Genomic DNA, 24,109 nt, shown 5'->3' on the forward strand with positions numbered 1-24,109 from the left:
TCTCAATAACAAAGGACACTCGTTTCAGGACTGCAATGTACACATTTTAGCCAGAGAAGACCAGTGATTTGAAAGAGGAGTAAAAGAAGCCATCTTCGTCAACCTGGAATGACCATCACTGCACAGAGGAGGTGGTTTGAGACACCACTTATCAGCCACCTACAATGCAGTCCTTGGTACACTTCCAAAGAAACTGAATACACATCCACACCAAGACTCAGCTGACTTCTATGACACATGATGGCAGAGAGAACCAACGACCCTCTAGGCTGCTAACACCGTTCACACCCGGCCTCCAGTGACCCTAACACCTACAGGATGACTAAGACGGTCAACGACCCATGTGACCTCAATGACTCTCCTTAGGGTTGCTTTTTTGGTCCACTAGAGGATAAATACCTGGAACTCACCACTAGTCAGACAGAACTGAAAAAGCCTTTCGGATGAGAGGTGAAACGTCTTTAAGAATTTCAAGCAAGTACCAGTTGCCTTCTTTAGCACCTACGGTTTACAATGACCTGGATGACTGAGAACTTTCACAGACACAGTGAAAATATTTCCGCAAATGTGCACCTGTCAGATTCTTGGGCTGGATCCGTCCCTGGCTTCCCCCATAATCCCCCACAGTAATCATAATAATCAACTCCAGATCCTTTGATAAGCTTCACCTTGTATTGCTATGAGACATTTACTTCAAAATCCTAACTGGCATCTGATTTAAAAATTAATCAGTTTCGAACCCTCCTCATTCCTTTTCCTTACACTTTTACGAATCTTTTTATACATTTTAGGAAGGGCAAACTCCCTTTCCTAAAGTCAGACAGTCCAACACCCTCCTTCTACTTAAAGGAACATTTCCATCCCAAAGGGAGCAAGTAATATATTATGCTTGCCAAGAGAGCTAGCACAATTCTCAAGGACACAATGTATCATAAAACCACTGGGAATCCTTACCGCAATCAACCAATCCTGACAGCAATTCATGGATGTCCAGGTTAAAATTTTTTCCCCCCCAAAAAAGTGTCCCTTTTTGACTCGTGTTTTCTCAGATCCCTAATGCTGCCTCTTAATGCTACTGTTTCATCGGGTAATTTAAATAATTTCGCAAAACAGTTTTGTTAAGCTGGCTGCTCTACATGTCATTCCTGAAAGACTTTGACGTCGCACCATAACACCAGACTTTAATGTTCAGCAGGCAAAGAAATGAACCTGTCAAGTAGCAGACAGTTACACACAGAACTGATTCAATGCTATTATTAGTGTGTTGGTAAACAGACTCATCACGTCATTGTGTACAGAAGCCATTTGCATTATAGCACTGAGGCTCAGAGAAAGATAGCCTGATCAAACAACCGCTGCTTTCTAACCTCAACATGCAGAAAGGTTTCAAAGAGTTAATGGCTGTGAGTGAACTATTTCTTCTTTTTCTGCCATTCAGAGCAATGCAAAGCTCCAGAAACGGGCAGCCAGAAAGCCCTGAGAGGCCATGCAGAATTGCAGACAAACACAAACTCGGACTCTGACATGACAGCACGATGGTCATATTGGTCAGCTGTAAAACTTCACACAGTTTTTGGCCTTATCTTTACTTTATCTCGCTCCCACTCACATATAAGGAATACTGGTGAAGAATAATTTCTTGCAGAGGTTATAATAGCGCTAAAGATTTTTGTTTAGTAAAGCAGTTAAAGCAGAGGACGTACTCAGAATGCTACCATGATGCAGATCAGCGTGAACTTGAAACCAACACCAAACCAACCACAGCAGAGAGAGCCTCTGGTCTCTCTCTCGCTCTTTCTCTCACCTCTTTACGGTCTCTGATTGTTCTATCCTGCAATCACAGGACAATGATAAGCATGTACAACACACACACACAATTGATTCTTTAATACAAATTAATGAACCGGATGCATGAACTTCTCCATCGAGTTTCTGAAAAGTTGCTGTTTTAATGTGATATGTTGTGACACGTATGCCTAAAGAAATGGCCAAAAGAAGAGATTCGAATAATAATAAAAAAAAGACCAACGCATGATGTTGATTAAAGCATGACACTCTTTTTTTTATTAGTTTATAGTTGCATTTAATGTCTGCAAGAAATGCTCCTGCTTTCATTTACATGACATTCCCTCACTTTTTTCTCTCTCTTGAATTGAATAAGATCAAAATAAAAGACAGCTTGGCATGTTACCAAGAAGGGTAGCATGGTGGTGTAGTGATTAGCACGGTCGCCTCACAGCAAGAAGGTTCTGAGTTCAAGCCCAGTGGCCAATGGGGGCCTTTCTGTGTGGAGTTTGCATGTTCTCCCCGTTTCTGCCTGGGTTTCCTCCAGGTGCTCTGGTTTCCTTCACAGTCCAAAGACATGCAGGTTCGGCTAATTGGTGGCTCTAAATTGACCATTGGTGTGAATGTGAGTGTGAATGGTTGTTTGTCTCTATGTGTCAGCCCTGTGATGATCTGGTGACTTGTCCAGGGTGTACCCCACCTCTCGCCCATAGTCAGCTAGGATAGGCTCCAACTTGCCTGTGACCCTGCACAGGATAAGCAGTAATGGATAATGGATAGATGTTACCAAGAAGCTGGAAAGTTCTCTCCCATGGTGGAAAACTTACTGTTACATACAATGACACTGACGACTCCTTCCATAAATACTAAATAAACCTCTCCTTACAGAAAGATACAGCATATCAAATCATACTATCCTAGTGCATCTCAAGCAATTAGAATATCATGAAAAAGTTCTATATTTTTCCATCAGTTATTTAAGAAAGTGAAAATTTAATATATTCTCGACTCATTACACGTAAACTAAAACGTTTCAAGCATTGTTCAATTTTAATTTTGATAATTATGACCTGCAGCACACAAAAAAGAAAACATCTCAAAAGATGAGAATATTTCATTTCGAGTTTGAGTAAAACAGTATAAATACTGTGCATCTCTTGGTCTAGTTCAGTCCACGCAACCACAATCATGGGGAAGACTGCTGACTTGACAGTTGTCCAGAAGACAATCAGTCACTGATACCCTCCACAAGGGGGGTAAACCACAGAAGGTCACTGCTGAAAAAGCTGGCTGGAAAAGGTGCACAAGCAACAGGGATAACCGCAGCTTTGAGAAGACTGTCAAGAAAAATCGATTCAAGAACTTGGGAGAGCGTCACAAGGAATGGACTGAGGCTGGTGTCTGTGCATCAAGAGCCACCACACACAGATATCTTTAGGAAAGGGGCTACAACTGTCACATTCCTAATATCAAGCCACTCCTGAACCAGAGACAATGTCAAAAGCATCTTGCCTGGGCTAAGGAGAGAAAAAAAATGGACTGTTGCTCAGTGGTACAAAGTCCTCTTTTCAGATGAAAGTAAATTTTGCATTTCATTTGGAAATCACGGTTCTAGAGTCTGGAGGAAGGGTGGAGAGGCACAGAATCAAGGACTTTGAAGTCCAGTGTGAAGTTTCCGCAGTCTGTGATGATTTGGGGTGCCATGTCATCTGCTGGGGTTGGTCCACTGGGTTTTATCAACTCCAAAGTCAATGCAGCTATCTACCAGGAGATTTTACAGCACTTCATACTTCCATCTGATGACAAGCTTTATGGAGATGCTGATTTCCTTTTCCAGCAGGACTTAGCACGTGCTCACAGTACCAAAACTACTATCAAATGGTTTGCTGACCATGATATTACAGTGCTTGATTGGCCAGCCAACTCTCCTGACCTGAACCTCAGAGAATCTATGGGGCATTGTCAAGAGGAAGATGAGAAACACCCGACCCAAAAATACAGACAAGCTGAAGACAAAGCAACCTGGGCTTCAATAACACCTCAGCAGTGCCACAGGCTGATCGCCTCCATGCCACGCCGCATTGATGCAGTAATTTGTGGTAAAGGAACCCCAACCAAGTACTGAGTCTATAAATCTCATCTCATTATCTCTAGCCGCTTTATCCTGTTCTACAGGGTCGCAGGCAAGCTGGAGCCTATCCCAGCTGACTACGGGCGAAAGGCGGGGTACACCCTGGACAAGTCGCCAGGTCATCACAGGACTGACACATAGACACAGACAACCATTCACACCTACGGTCAATTTAGAGTCACCAGTTAACCTAACCTGCATGTCTTTGGACTGTGGGGGAAACCGGAGCACCCGGAGGAAACCCACGCGGACACGGGGAGAACATGCAAACTCCGCACAGAAAGGCCCTCGCCGGCCACGGGGCTCAAACCCGGACCTTCTTGTTGTGAGGCGACAGCGCTAACCACTACACCACCATGCCGCCCGAGTGAATAAATGAACATATTTTTCAGAAGTCGGACATTTCTGTATTGTAAATCCTTTTCTGATTGGTCTTAGGAAATATTCTAATAATTTGAGATACTGGATTTCTGATTTTCATGACCTGTAAGCCATAATCATCCAAATTAAAACAAAAAAGCCTTGAAATATTTCACTTTACGGTACATGTAATGAATACAGGATATATGAAAGTTTACCTTTTTGAATTAAATTACGAAAAAATATTAACTTTTTTTTTACAATATTCTAATTGTTTGAGATGCACAAGTACATCACAAATACACAAATAATACGTTCTTAAAAATCTGATTATTACTGATCTTAAAGAAGAATTCTAGCCAAGACATCAAGCCAAGTTTGTACAGATCGTAACCCAATGAAGCCTTGACTTGGGGAGGAGCAGACTGTATACTGGACACTTCAAATGCAAAGACTGACATCTGGTGGACATTTCAAAGCTTCACTCTCTCACAATGGTACCATAATCTGAGTGGATAGTCTTTTTATAGTGCTTTTTCCGCAAACACAGTAATGATCTGGAACTCTTCTTCACCATTCTACTCCATTTTGGCTGGATGGGAGGTATAAGCATTCCCACACTTTTATTTTGATAGTTAGCACTTTTAGATTTCGAAATTGAGTCCTACGTGGAGTCTATACTATAAAACTATAAAGCATTGTCCTTGGTAATCAGCATACTGCTGATTTAACTGAATCAGGGTGCGTGATGTATGAGGATATTTATGACTAATTACCTATTACTAGACAGTTAATGAAGGTAATTATGCTTACTTTGTCCAAAAATCATATCACATTCAAAATGGGCATGAATGTATTGTGTATATATAAACGAGTGCTTTACTGGGGAATACACCACTTGTATTTTTCAAATGAACTCAATGAACGAGTCAAAGACGAGTTCAATATCATGCTAGATGAATGGAATATATCTGATATACCATGAAAAAAAGCCAGCCAATATTATTATTATTTGATGGAACAATTATAGATTTTACAAAAAGTTAAGAACGGGGGATTACTGCAACAATTTACTGCGGGTGCCGCCAGTGAACAAAGAAATGCTTGTGCACATGTGCAGCAGGAAACTTTCTTATTGAATATTCGCATCAGTTCCAAGATGTGGCGTCATGTTGTCTTGACAACCATGCAATATCGTAAACCATATTTAATGCTCGTTCTCCATTGGGTAGAGTGACGTAATACACGTAGGATAAGCAATATGCAAACAATATTGCATGCTATCAAACCAAATGAATGAAACCTGCTAGAAGGGAATAGAACACGTTTTTATTCCGTCGAAAAAGTGTCCCGTATGTATAATAATTCCCGATATTTCACTCCGATGACATCACTCCAAATGTTTTCCTGCTGACTGGATGCGCGTTTTCAAAATGGCGAGCCGGTTCAAAATTAAAATTGTTTTGATTAACTTGCGTATTTTTTTGTGGACGTGTCTGTATAATTAAAAGAATATTACATCGTGGCATGAAGATATGAAGTTTATGTTCTCGTGTTGAAAAATATTTCACTTGTTCACTTCACTCACTTGTGACATATACATTCACCACTCAAAGATAAACTTCATATCTTCGCACAACTGTGCAATATCCTCTCTCTCTCTCTCTCTGTATATAGTGTGTATATATATATATATATATATATATATATATATATATATACACACACAGTACCAGTCAAAAGTTTGTACACCCCTCCTTATTCATAGGTTTTTCTGTATTTTGACGATTTCCTACATTGTAGAACAATACTGAAAACATCAAAACTATGAAATATATGGAAAATATGGAGGATGTATAGAATTATGTGGTAAACAAAAAAGTGTTAAAAAACAAAATTGGTTTCTGTAACAGTTTCCCTGATGTGGGTGGAGTACAGAAGTACAGCAGGCGGGAGATAATGTACACACATGTTTATTCAGCTTTTCAGCTTCACTTTGTTCAACTCTAGGACACACACACACACACACACACACACTCAGTCGTGTTCTGGTCCCAGGCTCTCTTCTCTGCTCTCCTACTCCTTTTATGTTCTGCCATCACTGCAACACACACACACACACACACACACACACACACACACACACACACACACATTAATTGACACCAGGTGTAATGACTTGACCACTCACCTTTCTCGACCCCGCTTTCCATTCACAAACTGCCGCTTGGCCACGCCCCCGCTACCACAGTTTCATATTTTAGATCCTTCAAAGTAGCCAGTGTTTACCTCGATGACGTTTTGTACACTACTGGCATTATCTTAACCAGTTTCATGAGGTCGTCACCTGTAATGCGTTTCAATTACCGTACCAGCTGTGCCTTGTCAAAGTTAATTAGTGCAATGTCTTGCTGCCTTAATGTGTTTGAGATCAAACAGTAAATAGTAAATAATAAAAATACAGTAAATGGCCCGATTCCACAACTGTAGCAATCCATGTTATGTCAAGAACCGCTCAGCTAACTAAAGAGAAACGACATCCATCATGACTTTAAGACATGAAGTGACTTTTAATGAGTAAAAATAAAGAAAAACCATTGAATTATAAAGTGTATCCAAAATTTTGTCTGGTACCACACACACACACACACACAAACACATTGTGTGTGTGAGAGAGAGAGAGAAAACGATGAAAGGGAGAAATACAGTAGTATAGTATCTCTGGTTAAGAAATCCCTTATGAAGGGTTTATGTAGCTATCCATTGTATATCTGTCATAATGTGTTTGTCTTTGTGGGAGCCTGCTTGTTCGAAATAAAGTAATGTATAAACGTGTGCTTGAAAGGAAGTACAGCGACTGCTGTGTTGCCATGGAGACAGGCAGGCAAGAAAACACACACACCCTTAAGGACCATTCAGCCAAAACACTAAAGCCACTGCAAAATGTTTAAGTTCCACAGACAGACCACATCCTCAGAAAAGTCGCTGCTCTTACAAAAAGCCACATTTTGGAATAAGACTTGTTGATTCGCTGTGGTACGACCCACCAGAGTGATTAGTGCAACATTTTCCCAATGTCATGTTTATATACAGTCCGTTCATTAGGCTAATATATCTCTCTTCTGGGTGAAGAATGTTTTGATGTTGCATAAATGAACAAAATGTAACATTCTGAACATTCCTACAACGTCCCTGCAATTTTTTTTTTTTAAACTTTTGAGCAAACCAATGAGCAGACCAGTATCACATTGCGTTTGGAAAATACTTCAGGAACGTTGTTTTAAGAACCTGTTAAAAACATGATTGAAAATTCTAGTTAGCCAGATACAGTATCTAGTTCCAGAAGAAACAAAGCAGCAACGCTCTAAATACATGTGATGGGGCACCACTGATGTGTGTGTGTGTGTGTGTGTTTACCTAGAGAGTCATAGTGATGACATTTCAAGCCCCGTAGGCACTTTGCATTTCCCTTCCCCAATCAGACCTGGGCATTAGAAAGCAAATGGCAAAGCCCTTTATTGCTAGTCCCCCCATGTGGAGAAGCGTGATAAAGTCAGGGCTTAAATGTTCAGCACAGATGGGTCGACTAATGCAGTCTTTCTCCAGCCGGTCCATACCTTTGCTGTTTCTCTAAGCTGAAATTCTCTCTGAGTATGTTGGCATGCAAAAATAAAAAGATGATTCATCCAAAAATAAGAGAGAAAAGATTAAACCAATGCTATTATATAGACTCATACAACCCTGATTCCAAAAAAGTTGGAATGCTGTGTAAACTGTAAATAAAAACAGAATGCGATGATTTGCAAATCATGGAAACCCTATATTTCATTGAAAATAGCACAAAGACAACATATCACATTTCGAAACTGACAAATTTGATTGTTTTTTGAAAAATAACTGCTCATTTTGAATTTGTCAGCAACACGTTTCAAAAAAGTTGGGACAGGGCCATGTTACCACTGTGTTGCATCACTTCTACTTTTAACAACACTCTGTAAACGTTTGGGAACTGAGGAGACCAGTTGCTATAGTTTTGAAAGAGAAAATATTGTCCCATTCTTGCCTGATATACAATTCCAGTTGCTCAACAGTGTGTCATACTTCGCACTTCATAATGCGTCAAATGTTTTAAATAGGAGACAGGTTTGAACTGCAGGCAGGCCAGTTTAGCGCCCAGACTCTTACTATGGAGCCATGCAGCTTTAATATGTGCAGAAAGTGGTTTGGCATTGTCTTGGTGAAAGAAGGAAGGCCTTCCCTGAAAAAGATTTTGTCTGGATGGCAGCATGTTGCTCTGAAACGTGTATACTGTATATCATTCAGCATTAATGATGCCTTCCCAGATGTACAAGCTACCCATGTCATGTGCACTAATGCCCCCTCATACCGTCAGAGATGCTGCTTTTGAACTGTGCACTGATAACAAGCCGGATGGTCCCTCCGCTCTTTAGCCTGGAGGACGTGGTGTCCATGAGTTCTAAAAAGAATTTCTACTTTTGATTCATCAGACCTCAGGACAATTTTCCACTTTGCCTCAGTCCATCGTAAAAGAGCTCGGGCCCAGAAAAAGTGGCGGTGTTTCTGGATATTGTTTATATCTGGTTTTAACTTGCATTTGTGGATGCAGTAATGAACTGTTTTCACAGACGATGGTTTTCTGAAGTGTTCCTGAGCCCATACAGTGATTTCCACTCCAGACACGTGTCTGCTTTTAATGCAGTGTCTCCTGAGGGCCTGAAGATCACAGGCATCCAATGTTGGTTTTCAGCCTTGTCTCTTGCATACAGAGATTTCTCCAGATTCTCTGAATCTTTTAATGATATTATGTACCATAGATGATGTGATCCCCAAATTCTTTGCAATTTTACACTGAGGAACATTATTCTTAACTTGTTGCACTGTTTGCCCACGCAGTCTTTCACAGAGCAGTAAACCCCTCCCCATCTTTACTTCTGAGAGACTCCGCCTCTCTGGGATGCTCTTTTTATACCCAATTATGTTACTGACCTGTTGCCAATTAACCTAGTTAGTTTTTTTTTTTTTTTAACATTACACAACTTTTTCAGTCTTTTGTTGCCCCGTCCCAACTTTTCTAAAACAGGTCATTGACATCAAATTGAAAATGAGCATATATTTTTCAAAAAACAATAAAATTTCTCAGTTTCAACATCTGATATGTTGTTTTTGTACTATTTTCAATAAAATATAGGGTTTCTAGGATTTGCAAATCTTCACATTCTGTTTTTATTTATGTTTTACACAGTGTCCCAACTTTTTGGGAATTGGCATTGTATTTATATACCGTATCTGCACTACCCCCAAACACCCCCCCACACACACACACACACAATATAATGTCCTGTTTACACAACCACATACGGAATCTAGAAAATGCTAAAATCAGACAGTAACTAAATTTCTAGTATGACTATAAATGCACTTTGTGTGTCTTCTACAACTATGTGCACATATTATTGGTAACTTTTTAAACTATCTGAATTCCACCTCACTTTCTATAAGGTGCGTTATTTCCGAAATGATTATAAATGCTCTCATCCATCATCAGACACAATTATACCATGTATTCAGTGTTCGTGCTGACAAAAACTGATTCAGGTTGATTTTGGAAAGCAGAGATAGCAAATAATGTCAGTGTTATAGTCGAATCACTAAACCTCGAGTCCGAGTCCAGTCTTAAGTCCCCAGTGTTCAAGTCCAAGTCATTAAAGAAAATTTTGAGTCGAGTCTGAGTCCAAGACTCCAACCGCACCATTCGACGGTGGCTGTTTTAGCACCATTAACATGAGTTTGTTCCTGAACATGACGTATGAACATGTGAATGTGCATTCTCTTTGTCAGGGAGTGCGAAGTATTCTGTCAGAGATGGTTGGGAGATGGATATAAGTGCAGAAGGTGTGTTTATTAATACAAGTGAAGACGGTAAACAATCCAGAACGGCAGGCAAAATCGTAAAACAGTGAAACAGGCAATAGGTCGAACAAGGCACAAACAGGCTATCGTAGACTCGGCAGAATCAAAGACAAGAAACAGGAAATCAAACAAGGAAATAAGGCTTGGTAATGTGTCAGCAACGCAACTCAATACTTCACAAAGTAAGTGTGTTTTCACAGTTTTTATACTGGCGTGCTGATTGCGCCTTAATCCTGTGCAGGTGTGAGTCATTTACGGTACATGCGTGAGAGTCTGCTTGGCGCGCACACTGTCCAGAGCGCACCCAAGAGGCTATCTGATGCACGCACTAAGGTGCGCAGGTGTGACACTCTTGCGTGAAATTAGTACAAAAATTAATGTAGATATAAATATCTTATGCCAAATTATTGTGGCATGTTACAAAAAATAAAGAAAAAATCAGAGTCCTCGTCTCCAGTTTACGAGTCCGAATGCAGTTAAAGTTCAAGTCTGAGTCATCAGTGCTCAAGTCCAAATTGAGTCACGAGTCCTTAAAATTAGGGCACGAGTACTACAACCCCGATTCCAGAAAAGTTGGGACAAACTACAAATTGTAAATAAAAATGGACTGCAATGATGTAGAAGTTTCAAAATTTCATATTTTATTCAGAATAGAACATAGATGACATATCAAATGTTTAAACTGAGAAAATGTATCATTTAAAGAGAAAAATTAGGCGATTTTAAATTTCATGACAACAACACATCTCAAAAAAGTTGGGACAAGGCCATGTTTACCACTGTGAGACATCCCCTTTTCTCTTTACAACAGTCTGTAAACGTCTGGGGACTGAGGAGACAAGTTGCTCAAGTTTAGGGATAGGAATGTTAACCCATTCTTGTCTAACGTAGGATTCTAGTTGCTCAACTGTCTTAGGTCTTTTTTGTCGTATCTTCCGTTTTATGATGCGCCAAATGTTTTCTATGGGTGAAAGATCTGGACTGCAGGCTGGCCAGTTCAGTACCCGGACCCTTCTTCTACACAGCCATGATGCTGTAATTGATGCAGTATGTGGTTTGGCATTGTCATGTTGGAAAATGCAAGGTCTTCCCTGAAAGAGACGTCGTCTGGATGAGAGCATATGTTGCTCTAGAACCTGGATATACCCTTCAGCACTGATGGTGTCTTTCCAGATGTGTAAGCTGCCCATGCCGCACACACTAATGCAACCCCATACCGTCAGAGATGCAGGCTTCTGAACTGAGCGCTGATGATAACTCGGGTCGTCCTTCTCCTCTTTAGTCTGAATGACACGGCGTCCCTGATTTCCATAAAGAATTTCAAATTTTGATTCGTCTGACCACAGAACAGTTTTCCACTTTGCCACAGTCCATTTTAAATGAGCCTTGGCCCAGAGAAGACGTCTGCGCTTCTGGATCACGTTTAGATACGGCTTCTTCTTTGAACTATAGAGTTTTAGCTGGCAACGGCGGATGGCACGGTGAATTGTGTTCACAGATAATGTTCTCTGGAAATATTCCTGAGCCCATTTTGTGATTTCCAATACAGAAGCATGCCTGTATGTGATGAAGTGCCGTCTAAGGGCCCGAAGATCACGGGCACCCGGTATGGTTTTCTGGCCTTGACCCTTACGCACAGAGATTCTTCCAGATTCTCTGAATCTTTTGATGATATTATGCACTGTAGATGATGATATGTTCAAACTCTTTGCAATTTTACACTGTCGAACTCCTTTCTGATATTGCTCCACTATTTGTCGGCGCAGAATTAGGGGGATTGGTGATCCTCTTCCCATCTTTACTTCTGAGAGCCGCTGCCACTCCAAGATGCTCTTTTTATACCCAGGCATGTTAATGACCTATTGCCAATTGACCTAATGAATTGCATTTTGGTCCTCCAGCTGTTCCTTTTTTGTACTTTTAACTTTTCCAGCCTCTTATTGCCCCTGTCCCAACTTTTTTGAGATGTGTTGCTGTCATGAAATTTCAAATGAGCCGATATTTGGCATGAAATTTCAAAATGTCTCACTTCCGACATTTGATATGTTGTCTATGTTCTATTGTGAATACAATATCAGTTTTTGAGATTTGTAAATTATTGCATTCTGTTTTTATTTACAATTTCTACTTTGTCCCACCTTTTTTGGAATCGGGGTTGTACAAGCCTGAATAATGTGAACAGAGAATCCCTGAGAACTGGACTGGGAAACACTGAGTTAAATATTTAAAAGTATCAGAGCTCAGTGTACATGTAGATTATTCCTTTGAAACGGGGACAAATTGAATGATATTATGATGTGCGGTTTGCAACCATAAAAACTCTCTTCTTTTCCAGTAAAGCAAGGACAGCTCCTTGGTAGATAATTGCAGAGGTGGTTACATAATGCATTTTCTAAAGAAATCTTAGTACTGATGCATGTAAAGCTCCTGCAGTGGAATTCGGAAAAAGAAAAAAGAAAAAAAAAGGAACACTATTACAACCCCAGAATTAATCACACTGAGAAAAGAGAATGAAAACAGCAGTAACAACAACACAACACACTATATTGCGTTTGACATCGCACTACTCTAACTGCTTTAGCCATTTCTAGATAATACACGCATTTATCTTCATGTTCAATATGCCAACTCCTAGCCGATGTTTACACCATACTGCTGAAATATTAAAGGCAGCATCATTGTTTAACACTGTTGGAAAAGAAAACAAAGCTATTGCGATCCTGAAAAATTCACGCCGTGAAACGACGACAGATAACAGCAAGCTTGCGCTTGCATGATTGATAGACTTATTTACTTTCACCATTACAGATGATGAAAAATGCCATCAAGCTTCCTCAAGGAACTCCGACAAATAAATTACTCTTCTCGTTTTTCTCCAAGTAAATTGAGAAGTTATGAAAAGAAGTGCAGATAAAAACGATGAAAAGTGAAAAAGATGTTGAATTGGCTATGTATATCTGACAAAAAGTTACGAAAATGCAATTTCTTTTTACAGTATACATGTTGCACCCCAAAATTCTATTGGCTGAAAAACACACAATTATCCATCCACCCATCTGTTATCTGTAGCCGCTTATCCTATGCAGGGTCACAGGCAAACTGGAGCCTATCCCAGCTGACTATGGGAGAGAGGCGGGGTAGACCCTGGACAAGTTGCCAGATCACTGCAGGGCTGACACATAGAGACACACAACCATTCACATTCACACCTACGGTCAATTTAGAGCCACTAATTAGTCTAACCTGCATGTCTTTGGACTGTGGGGGAAACTGGAGCACCTGGAGGAAACCCATGCAGACACGGGGAGAACATGCAAACTCCACACAGAAAGGCCCTCGTCGGCTGCTGGGCTCGAACCCAGGACCTTCTTGCTGTGAGACGACAGTGCTAACCACTACATCACCGTGCCGCCCCGCCACATATTATCAACATCAAAATCAAATCACTTCAACCTTGGATAATACTAAAGCTGTATACCAAATTTCATCCAAAACGGTTCACTACTTTTTGAGTTAAGTTGGGAACAGTTAAAAAAAAAAATCCTGGCTCTGCATACAAATCTGGATTTACATCAAAATCTAATCAATTGTTCCTTGGCCCATGGCCCACCTTTCCTCAAAATTTCATCAAAATCTGTTCACTACTTTTTGAGTCACCTTGGGAACAGGTAACCAACCAAACTAAAAACCAACAAACGGAGGCGAAAACATAACCTCCTCCAACAAAGTTGGCAGAGGTAACAAAGTATAGAGTTTGCTTTATTGTATTGTTGTATTAATGACATTTAAATACCATTTTAGATAAAAATTGCATTAACACCAAGGGCGGCTGGTGCATAAGGGCGATTGGGCGACGCACTGCCAAAACGAAAAAAAAAAAGTTTTTTCTTTTTTTAAAACAAACTTTCACCAGCGCTGCTCGAGGCCGTTTTAATCTGTCTCTGGGTATCATTGTCCAATCAGGGTGGTCTTGCTTCTAGAGTACTGCCCCTTTTGGGGCGATTTCAGTCACGCTGAAAATCGCCCAAGAGTTCACTGATAGAGTCCCATGTTAATTTTTTTTTTTCTCCTAACAGACACTTCAATGCAATCTCTATGGGTTCCGGGGGGGCTTGCCCTAACGTGCTTACGTCACTGTGAAGGGCGGCAAAGTTGCGTTCAATCCGCTCAGTTTCTGAGGTGAGATGGATGCGGAAAGCAATTCATCTCATCTCATTATCTCTAGCCGCTTTATCCTTCTACAGGGTCGCAGGCAAGCTGGAGCCTATCCCAGCTGACTACAGGCGAAAGGCGGGGTACACCCTGGACAAGTCGCCAGGTCATCACAGGGCTGACACATAGACACAGACAACCATTCGCACTCACATTCACACCTACGGTCAATTTAGAGTCACCAGTTAACCTAACCTGCATGTCTTTGGACTGTGGGGGAAACCGGAGCACCCGGAGGAAACCCACGCGGACACGGGGAGAACATGCAAACTCCACACAGAAAGGCCCTCGCCGGCCCCGGGGCTCGAACCCGGACCTTCTTGCTGTGAGGCGACAGCGCTAACCACTACACCACCGTGCCGCCCCGAAAGCAATTCAGTGCGGTCCTTAAAAGAAGTTCCATTTAGTCAGCGATCAAATCAAGCTAAATTGGCAACAAAACAAGCTGGACCCCCCTCGACCAAATCTAAACATAAAACAAATTTTGACAAGGGGGGAAATCATATACTCAAGGTTTTACTTCAACATGGTCCCAGTGCAAATCCTGGCGAGCTGGCTGCAAGGACGTCTCAGCGGTTTTCTGCTCCCCCTGCTTACTTTTCCACCCTGGAGGTGGCTCCATGGACAACACTGCTTGGACAGTCACTGGAGTTTCGGACATGCATCATTTGTCGGAGAAAATAAAAAAAACATGAGTCATCAAAGATTCACATGGGCAGCTGCCTGAAATTTTTGGCTTTTGGGAGAGTGAACATCGCTACACAACTGGATGAGGGCTACAGGCTAGCAGTTCACCGCCACAACGATGAGGTGAGCAAGAACAGGCACATATTAAACCGGCTCATCCACTGCGTGAAATTTTGTGGAGTGTTCGAGTTAGCTCTACGAGGCAAAGATGAGACTGAGGGCTCCAGTCACCGTGGTGTTTTTAAGGGGTTTGGTTGACTTCGTGACTCTCACACACACACACAGTCACAGAATCAGTTCACTTTTGATGTTTTCAATGTGCATTTTTATATTTGCCACACTTTGCTCTGAGAGTTAGCACTTTGGTAATATCCTTGGGAAATACCAGTAATTGCAAGATCTAAAGATCCACTCATCTATTTATTCAACTGCTATTGCTATGTTAGCCAACTATTTACAATGTTTTGTTACAGTAAGTGCAGTTTCCTGTTGTCCTTAAGTTGCACAGTCTGTAAAATTCTTGCTGGTCATGGAGTTTGAAGTACAAAATCTATTTACAGAACATTCTGTAGAACAGTTGACTTGCTACCTAGGTCAATTTACTTCAGTCCTGTGGACATTTTATGATCCGTGTAGACATAACGGGGGAAAATTGCCCCCCCCCGAAAAAAAATTCAGGAGCCGCCACTGATTAACACTATTTCTGTTAACCCCCCAAAATGTTATCGATCAGCCAAGTTTGCTTCTTTAGTGTTGCCCTGAAAACCAGGAAGTGGTTTAACATGTAAAGAAGCTACCAATATCACACTGTGCAAACTACACGTTTAACTGCATGTTTACTTCACTTCTAGCATGTAGATGCAAACCGTTTCGTCACCAAAAACAGCAAAATAAGCCTAATTTGAAAATAATCAAACAAAATAATTGAAATGATAGAATCATGTGAACCTATTTAACTTTCAGATTCTCGTCTTTGGTCCAGGCATCAGCCTGATGCTTGCACAGAATAAATCTGGTCACTTTAATACGAAAACCTTTAAATGCGTTCACAGGAAGTCTACAGTAACTCAAATAACCACTCTGTACAACCATGGTGAGCAGAAAAGCATCTCAGAATGGACAGACCTTGTAGTAAGCAAGCAGCTTGCCTCATCCTTATCTGGTAGCTATAAGCTTTCCTTGTTGGCGGTATTGGGTTTGCAATTGCTTGATAAAACTGAAGTACCAAGCTACTGGAACCATTATGCCTTGGTTGATTGATTACATTTGGGATAAGTGGAAAATTTAGTCAATTTTGGTCAAATGAATACTTTAAAGTATCTAAGTGGAAGCATTTCAGGTTGCTGTTAGGATAAGTACGGTACAGAGTAGCTCAATTGGTAATAATTATTAGAGTATGCATTTTCACTTTATGTATCACTCCATGTATACATATAATATATATAAAGCAACTGATGGAAGGTCAATGAAAAACCCATCCATCCATCCATCCATCCATCCATCCATTATCTGTAGCCGCTTATCTTGTTCGACAGGGTCACAGGCAAGCTGAAGCCTATCCCAGCTGACTATGGGCGAGAGGCGGGGTACACCCTGGACAAGTCGCCAGGTGTGAATGAAAAATATTTTAACATATTAAGTGTTTCATAATATATACAGTGTCTTGCAAAAGTATTCATCCCCCTTGGTGTTTGTCCTGTTTTGTCGCATTACAAGCTGGAATTAAAATGGATTTTTGGGGGGTTAGCATAATTTGACACAACATGCCTACCACTTGAAAGGTGAAATTTGTTTTTTTATTGTGACACAAACAATAATTAAGATGAAAAAAAAAAACCCAGAAATCTGGAGTGTGCATAGGTATTCACCCCCCAAAGTCAATACTTTGTAGAACCACTTTTTGCTACAATTCCAGCTGCAAGTCTCTTGGGGTATGTCTCTATTAGCTTAGCACATCTAGCCACTGGGATTTTTGCCCATTCCTCAAGGCAAAACTGCTCCAACTCCTTCAAGTTAGATGGGTTGCATTGATGTACGTACAGCAATCTTCAAGTTGTGTCACAGATTTTCAATTGGACTGAGATCTGGGCTTTGATTAGGCCATTCCAAGACATTTAAATGTTTCCCTTTAAATCACTCCAGTGTAGCTTTAGCGGTATGTTTAGGGCCATTGTCCTGCTAGAATGTGAACCTTCATCCCAGTCTCAAACCTATGGCTGACTCAAACAGGTTTTCCTCCAGAATTGCCCTGTATTTAGTGCCATCCATATTTCTTTCTGTCCTGACCAGCTTTCTTGTCCCTGCAGATGAAAAACATCCCCACAGCATGATGCTGCCACCACCATGCTTCACTGTAGGAATGGTGTTCTCAGAGTGTAGGGTTTGCGCCACACATGGCATTTCCCATGATGGCCAAAAAGATCAATTTTAGTTTCATCGGACCAGAGAATCTTCTTTCATGTGTTTGGGGAGTCTGCCACATGCTGTTGGGCAAACTCCAAACATGTTTTCTTAAGCAATGGCTTTTTTCTGGCCACTCTTCCATAAAGCCCCACTCTGTGGAGTGTACGGCTTAAAGTGGTCCTATGGACAGATACTCCCATCTCCGCTGTGGCTCTTTGCAGCTCCTTCAAATTTTATAAATTAAATGGTGCTAACCCCCCAAAAATCCATTTTAATTCCAGCTTGTAATGTGACAAAACAGGACAAACACAAAGGGGGATGAATATTTTTGCAAGACACTGTATACCAAAGGGCACCAAGAAAAATGTCTTGTATTCCAAATAATTTGACACTGGCCTCGAAGGTTGAACAATGACAGCGAGTAAGGTTTCAGTAATTCACGAGCTGGGGAAAAAATAGTTCTTTCAGCACAAAGAAGCACAATAAGAAACCCAACAAAAACCCGGGAGCATTTCTTTGGCACTGTCTCCGCTCATTAGGGATCCAAATCGACATCTGGATTTCTTTAAAGCTGCTTTGTGATCATGTCTATTGTTAAACAAGCTGAACATATAAAACTGGATTAAACTAAGTTTGAATACCAGTCTTGGATATCACTTGACTTTCACATTTCTACATTTCCCCTCTAACACATATGACTCATGCACACAGAGTACACAAGCTGTATTTGAGAACTTCTCAGAGTGTGGAATCCACTGCTAGACGCTGCTTTAAGATCTTTGAGGGCCATGAACAGAAAACAGATAAGCATTAGATAAATAATAGATAGCCAAAGCAGAATCACTAGAGCAACCAGTTCTCACCTCAAACTTCTGCCTCAGCTCCACATTCCCATCATCCTCCTCTGGAATGGGCACGTTGTAATACTCGCCTTCTTCCTGGTTCAGCATTTTATACCTGGTACAAACGCACATCAACACATTACAACTCTCAGGTTCTCTGCCACCTACACATTTAATCAACACAACGAGGTGCTAAATGATTGGACACGATTATCATCAATTAACTGGAATGATTGAAGAGGCGCACACATAAACACACACATGCAATCCTCACCATCCACATGCTGAACACTTCATCAGCTCGGATACTCCAAAGGACATAGAACCCATGAAGTCATTCCTGGTGGTTCTATCCCAATCCCAAACCTCCACGGAAAGCCTGCGGTCTTTATCTGTGGGTTTTAGCTTACTGCCAACACAGACACAGCATAAACAAAGTGACCTTATGTCACTAGAAGTGTATCTGTTCTATTCCGTGCATCAGAAAACTTCATAAATTGCTTCACGGTGAATTGGCCTTTAGTGTCTTGAACTGGCTATTTTGTTTTTCACTCACAATGTGAAGGACTCGTTCCAAGTAGGGTTGAGTGAGGAGCGGATAGTCCTGGTCTTCTGCTTGGTCTCATTTTTGGGGTCAGGGATGAGCTTGAGCTTCACATACGGATCGGACAATCCATTGGGGTCCATCGGGATCAGGTTCCTCGCCTCGCCCACTGCAAAGGGTCAACATGAGATTTTGATTTTGTGATAAATTGTGACACACCTTACTGTGTCAACTTCATCACAGATTAATATGTCAAACTGACACTGGATTAAATATATTCGAAAGACTTATTTCTGAAAAATATGTGGTAGAGGTGTAATGATACACTTGTGATTTGAATCGATGCACAATACTGGCTTCACACTTTCAACTCAACTCGGTTCTCAGGATATTTTGAACAAAATTTTAAGAAAGAAAAATGATGCCTGAAAAGAATCATAAACAATGCAAAACAGTGCACTTTTTTTTATTTTGGTACAGACCTCTTCACAAAAGAATGTATTCATGTGGCTAGCATTCTCGCAACACATCTCAACTCAATGGGACCCCTGGTGTTCAAACAGTGCAACTGCATTACTTGATAGAATGCTGATTTCCATGACGTGAATTTCATATTTCGAAGATGCACATCATCACATTTTTGCATGACGGTGCATTGCGTCACAATGTATCATTACACCACTGAACTCTTATTCTCTAATTCTTGATTATGCCCAGTCATAACAATTGTAACTTTTGTTCTAAATCTAAATTCTGTTTACATGTCGGCTTTATAGCTCCAGATATTGGCTACACACAGTGTTTTTGGAACACAGTTCTTGGTTACGCCCAAACTTTACAGCGCTAGTTCTTGGTTATACCTAAAATTTTACATTTCTAGTTCTTGGCCATGCAAGGTTTACAGCTGTAGTTCTTGATTGCACCCAGTCTTTAGAGCTTGAGTTCTAAGCACCATCATTATGGATATAGTCCTTAATCACACCTAATCTTTACAGCGTTGTTTCTTGGTTGTGTCCTGCCTTTAAGGGTCTAGCTCTCAGTTACACCAAAGCTTTACAGCTGTAGTTCTTAGCTACTCCCACTTTTACGGCTCTAGTTCTTAGTTTTGACCAGTCTTTGCAGCTCTAGTTCTTGGTTACACCCAGTCTTTACAGCACTAGTTCTTGATGATGTCGAGTCTTTACAGCACTAGTTCTTGGTTAAACCCAGTCTTTACAGCTCTAGTTCTTGGTCATGGGCAGCCTTTATGGCTCCAGCACTTGTTTACTCCCAGTCTCTATAGCTCTAGTTCTTGGTCACGCCCAGTCTGTACAGCTCTAGTTCCTGGTTACACTGTCATTATTACTCTAATACTTGGTCACGCCCAGTCTCTACAACTCTAGTTTCTGGTTACATTCAGTCATTATTACTCTAGGACTTGTTCACGCCCAGTCTGTACAGTTCTAGTTCTTGGTTACATTCAGTCATTATTGCTGTAGTACCTGGTCTCACCTAGTCTGTACAGCTCGAGTTCTTGGTCATACCCACAGTTTACAGAATGAGTGGTTGGTTATACCATGTTTTTACAACTGTATATCCTGGGTACTCTCAGTATTTATAGCTCCAGTTTTTGGCTATGCCAAATGTTTACAACTGTATCTCTTGGTTATCTATCTCAGTCTTTATGGCTCTAGTTCTTGGTTACTATGCAAAGTATTTACAGTTTGGGTTCTGGGTTACATCTCTTATTTATGGCACTATATTTCCAATGAAATGCGTATTTATTTATAATACTGAAGACAGTATTATATGAGTCACAGTAGGTGATACAATTTGCCAACTATGTAACTCTGTGTGAACTAGCACAAGTTCCTAGGTCAATGCTCAACAGGTAGAAAAACACACAGACAGATTCTCAAAGAAAAACAAACTCAGAGACTTATTTCTGTTTGCATTTCCATTTTTGAATGTGAAAACATGTAGGTGAAGAAACACTGACGCTGCAGTCAGGAAATGAAATCGGAAATGGAAAATTAAATAAATAAAAATAAAAACGCTGTTTTATGATGACTGTTGTGAACGTACATTTTATTTGGTTAGCACAAATAAAGTATTTGACATTGCCGGCAGCATTGCGCGCTTGGTATACAAATAACAACACAATGAGCTCATTTGTGTGCTGTGATGCTATTACTGATTGTTGTCAGGTAACATCGAGCACTATAACACAGTATGCCAAAGGAAACACAGACCTTGTTCATGTGGGGTTTACATTTCAGGTACGTTATAGTACGGTATATAGGTATGTATAGTATATAATTTATCCACATTTTACACACTACAAATTGCACCAGAACATTAGAACCTTAATGCTTAATGCTGTCTGCTTACAAACCCCATGTACACATCATGTCACTGTGTAAATCATTTCTGTTCGTGTCATTTTACCTTACGCAATTTAAAATTACAGTAAATGTTGTCCAGGTAGTAATGATCACTGCTGAAAATTTCCTGAAGCTAAAAATCTGCTTTAGGAAGTGTGTCATACTGTGCACAGTCATCTACCCAAACCCACACAAAGGTTACATTTTGAATATTTAAAACTTCAGACAGAAAATGGGTAAATGCAAAGCAGTGGTGCCCTTTCAGCCTTTGTAAAGCTTGTAAAGCACAAGCCAGGACACATAGAAAGCGATATGCACACACATGAGCACATGCATTAACATTGGAAATGCCACAGCTAAAGGAACAAATTTAAATGCCGATGGTGCAAATATGCATGAATATATTGTAGCAGGGTTTGCGGACATGACATATGTTTGCGGACAAGGACATGTGTCATATGCATGTAATTTTGTCCACATACACATGGGCAGAAACACCATGCATGTGCAGAGATGTACTGTACAAGAATGAACATATTATACAACTATAAAAAAAAATACACATACTAAGTATGAACAAGTTCTAGTTTATGCACAGTGTTTACAGCCCTTGGTCACTTTCAGTCTTTTTGGCTCTTCTTGTTTCCCAGACTTTAAGGTACTAATTTTTGGTTAGTCCCAATATTTACCGTACACTCTACCCCTTGGTCACTCTCAACCGTAAGCTGGCTTAGTGGTTAGCGTGTCCGCCTCTCGACTGGGAGATCGTGAGTTCTATTTGTGATCGGGGCATACCAAAGACTATCATAAAATTGGTACCTAATGCCAGCTGGCAAGGTATGCTGCAATACAGATGTGAGTAGGGAACTCAAACACTTGTGGTTACCAGAGGACTGACCCTCCACTGTAACCCTAGCTGTATAGGCAAGAGGCCAAGGGCTATGGAAACGGAGATCGGCGCTGCACCCATGCACCTCAAAGAGCTGGTTTGTACTGGGACAGGAGACTGCCTGGGAAGACCAGATCCTGATGTGGAAGGGAATTTGACTTTTTTTTTTAAACCTTGGTCAATCTCAGCAGTTAAAGCTCCTGCTTTTGGTTAATCCCAATCTCAGTGTTTCCTGCTCTTGGTTCTAGCCAGTTTCCTAAGGCCCAGTCTTTAAGAATTTCAGTCTTGGTTAATCCAGATTTTTTAAGTCTCTAATTACTTGGTTAGATTTTTGGGTCTCTATAACGCCAAGTCTTTAAAGCGCTAATTCTTGGTTTGGCCTGGTTTTGAAGACTCTTACTTAGCCACAGATGTTAAGGTTAACCCCAGAATTTACACTCTACCTCTTGGTCAGTTTCACTAGTTAAGGCTCCCACTATTGGTCAGTCCCAGTCCTTCAGTTTCTAGCTCTTGTTTTGTTCCAGTCTTTAAAGACTTGCTCTTGGTTAGTCCCAAGACTTGATTAGACCTTTAAATCTCCATCCATCCATCCATCCATCCATCCATCCATCCATTATCTGTAGCCGCTTATCCTGTGTAGGCAAGCTGGAGCCCATCCCAGCTGACCATGGGCGAGAGGCGGGGTACACCCTGGACAAGTTGCCAGGTCATCGCAGGGCTGACATATAGAGACAAACAACCATTCACACTCACATTCACACCTACGGTCAATTTAGAGCCACCAGTTAACCTAACTTGCATGTCTTTGGACTGCGGAGGAAACCCACGCAGACACAGGGAGAACATGCAAACTCCACAAAGAAAGGCCCCTATCGGCCGCTGGGCTTGAACCCAGGACCTTCTTGCTGTGAGGTGACAGTGCTAACCACTACACCACTGTGTCACCCCTCTAGGTTTAAATGCTGGTCTAAAACTTTAATCCTTGGTGATTCTTAGAATTTATGATTCAGATAACACTTATGAGGAAGTGCTCTGAAAAAAACAATATCATGGTCCACCTTTCGAACCAGTTTGAACATCAGAAATCAACATGACAAAATATTAATTTGAACATTACAAATTACTTAACGAGTTGAAATCACAAAAAGTCAGAATTATTACATTGATTTTGTATTAAATACCCAACTACTGAAGAGCTGTTTGCTTTAGTGCGCATTTAACATTTTTATTTACATTTATACTGTATATACAAGTATCCGTCCTGTATTCAGTATCCATCCTGACAAGTAAATTTCAAGCTGATAGAAATCCTTACTGTATGCATTGTGGTACTGTAGAGCTAGTAGACCGGATGTGCAGTGCACTATGGATAATAATACAGTGCAAACACCAAGGAAATATATAATTTGTCCAACACTACAACATAGCCCCACTCCAAATAGTAAACTATATGGTAAATGCTCCTACTGGTCACCTGGTCCCTCCTCCTCGACGCTCCTGCCCAGCCCACTCAAGACTGCTGCCTGTCCTGGTTCCCCATTGGTGGAATGACCTTCCCATTGAGGTCAGAACTGCTGGCTCCCTGACCACCTTCAAGAGCAAACCAAAGACTCATCTCTTCAGGCTGCACCTCTCATCTTCCTCCTTGCCTACTGTGTAACTGCGTTTCAGTCTTGACCAACCCATACTGTCTAGCCTGGGGTTAGTTGTTTTGAGTTCTCTAGTTAGTTGTACTTTGTATGGTTGGTTTGTTTCCTTGGCTGTTTGAGTATTGATACTTTAACCGAACTACGCTAGATGTTGCTGTTACTTGTTCAGCTGGCACTAGATCTTTCTTGTCTAGAAGTTTAGCACTTGACTTTTGCACTCGTTGTACGTCGCTCTGGATAAAAGCGTCTGCTTGATGCCATGTAATGATATGATACTAGTCTTTAAATCTTTACGCATCTATAAATACAAACA

At 40.9% G+C, this 24,109-nt stretch overlaps 1 protein-coding gene across 2 annotated transcripts in view; it reads right to left on the reverse strand.

Annotated features, from left to right (window-relative positions):
* prkcaa (protein kinase C, alpha, a) overlaps positions 1-24,109 on the reverse strand; it is a 517,863-nt gene that overhangs the window by 152,942 nt on the left and 340,812 nt on the right. For both annotated transcript variants that reach the window (XM_060918929.1, XM_060918930.1), the window contains exons 6-8: positions 18,908-19,064; positions 18,626-18,760; positions 18,373-18,466 (exon numbers count right to left, since the gene is read on the reverse strand). In XM_060918929.1, coding sequence (XP_060774912.1) covers positions 18,373-18,466; positions 18,626-18,760; positions 18,908-19,064 — 386 coding nt within the window. The remainder of the gene's footprint in view (positions 1-18,372; positions 18,467-18,625; positions 18,761-18,907; positions 19,065-24,109) is intronic.

The sequence above is a fragment of the Neoarius graeffei genome, chromosome 4 (assembly GCF_027579695.1).
Source record: "Neoarius graeffei isolate fNeoGra1 chromosome 4, fNeoGra1.pri, whole genome shotgun sequence".
Taxonomy (NCBI): Eukaryota; Metazoa; Chordata; class Actinopteri; order Siluriformes; family Ariidae; genus Neoarius; species Neoarius graeffei.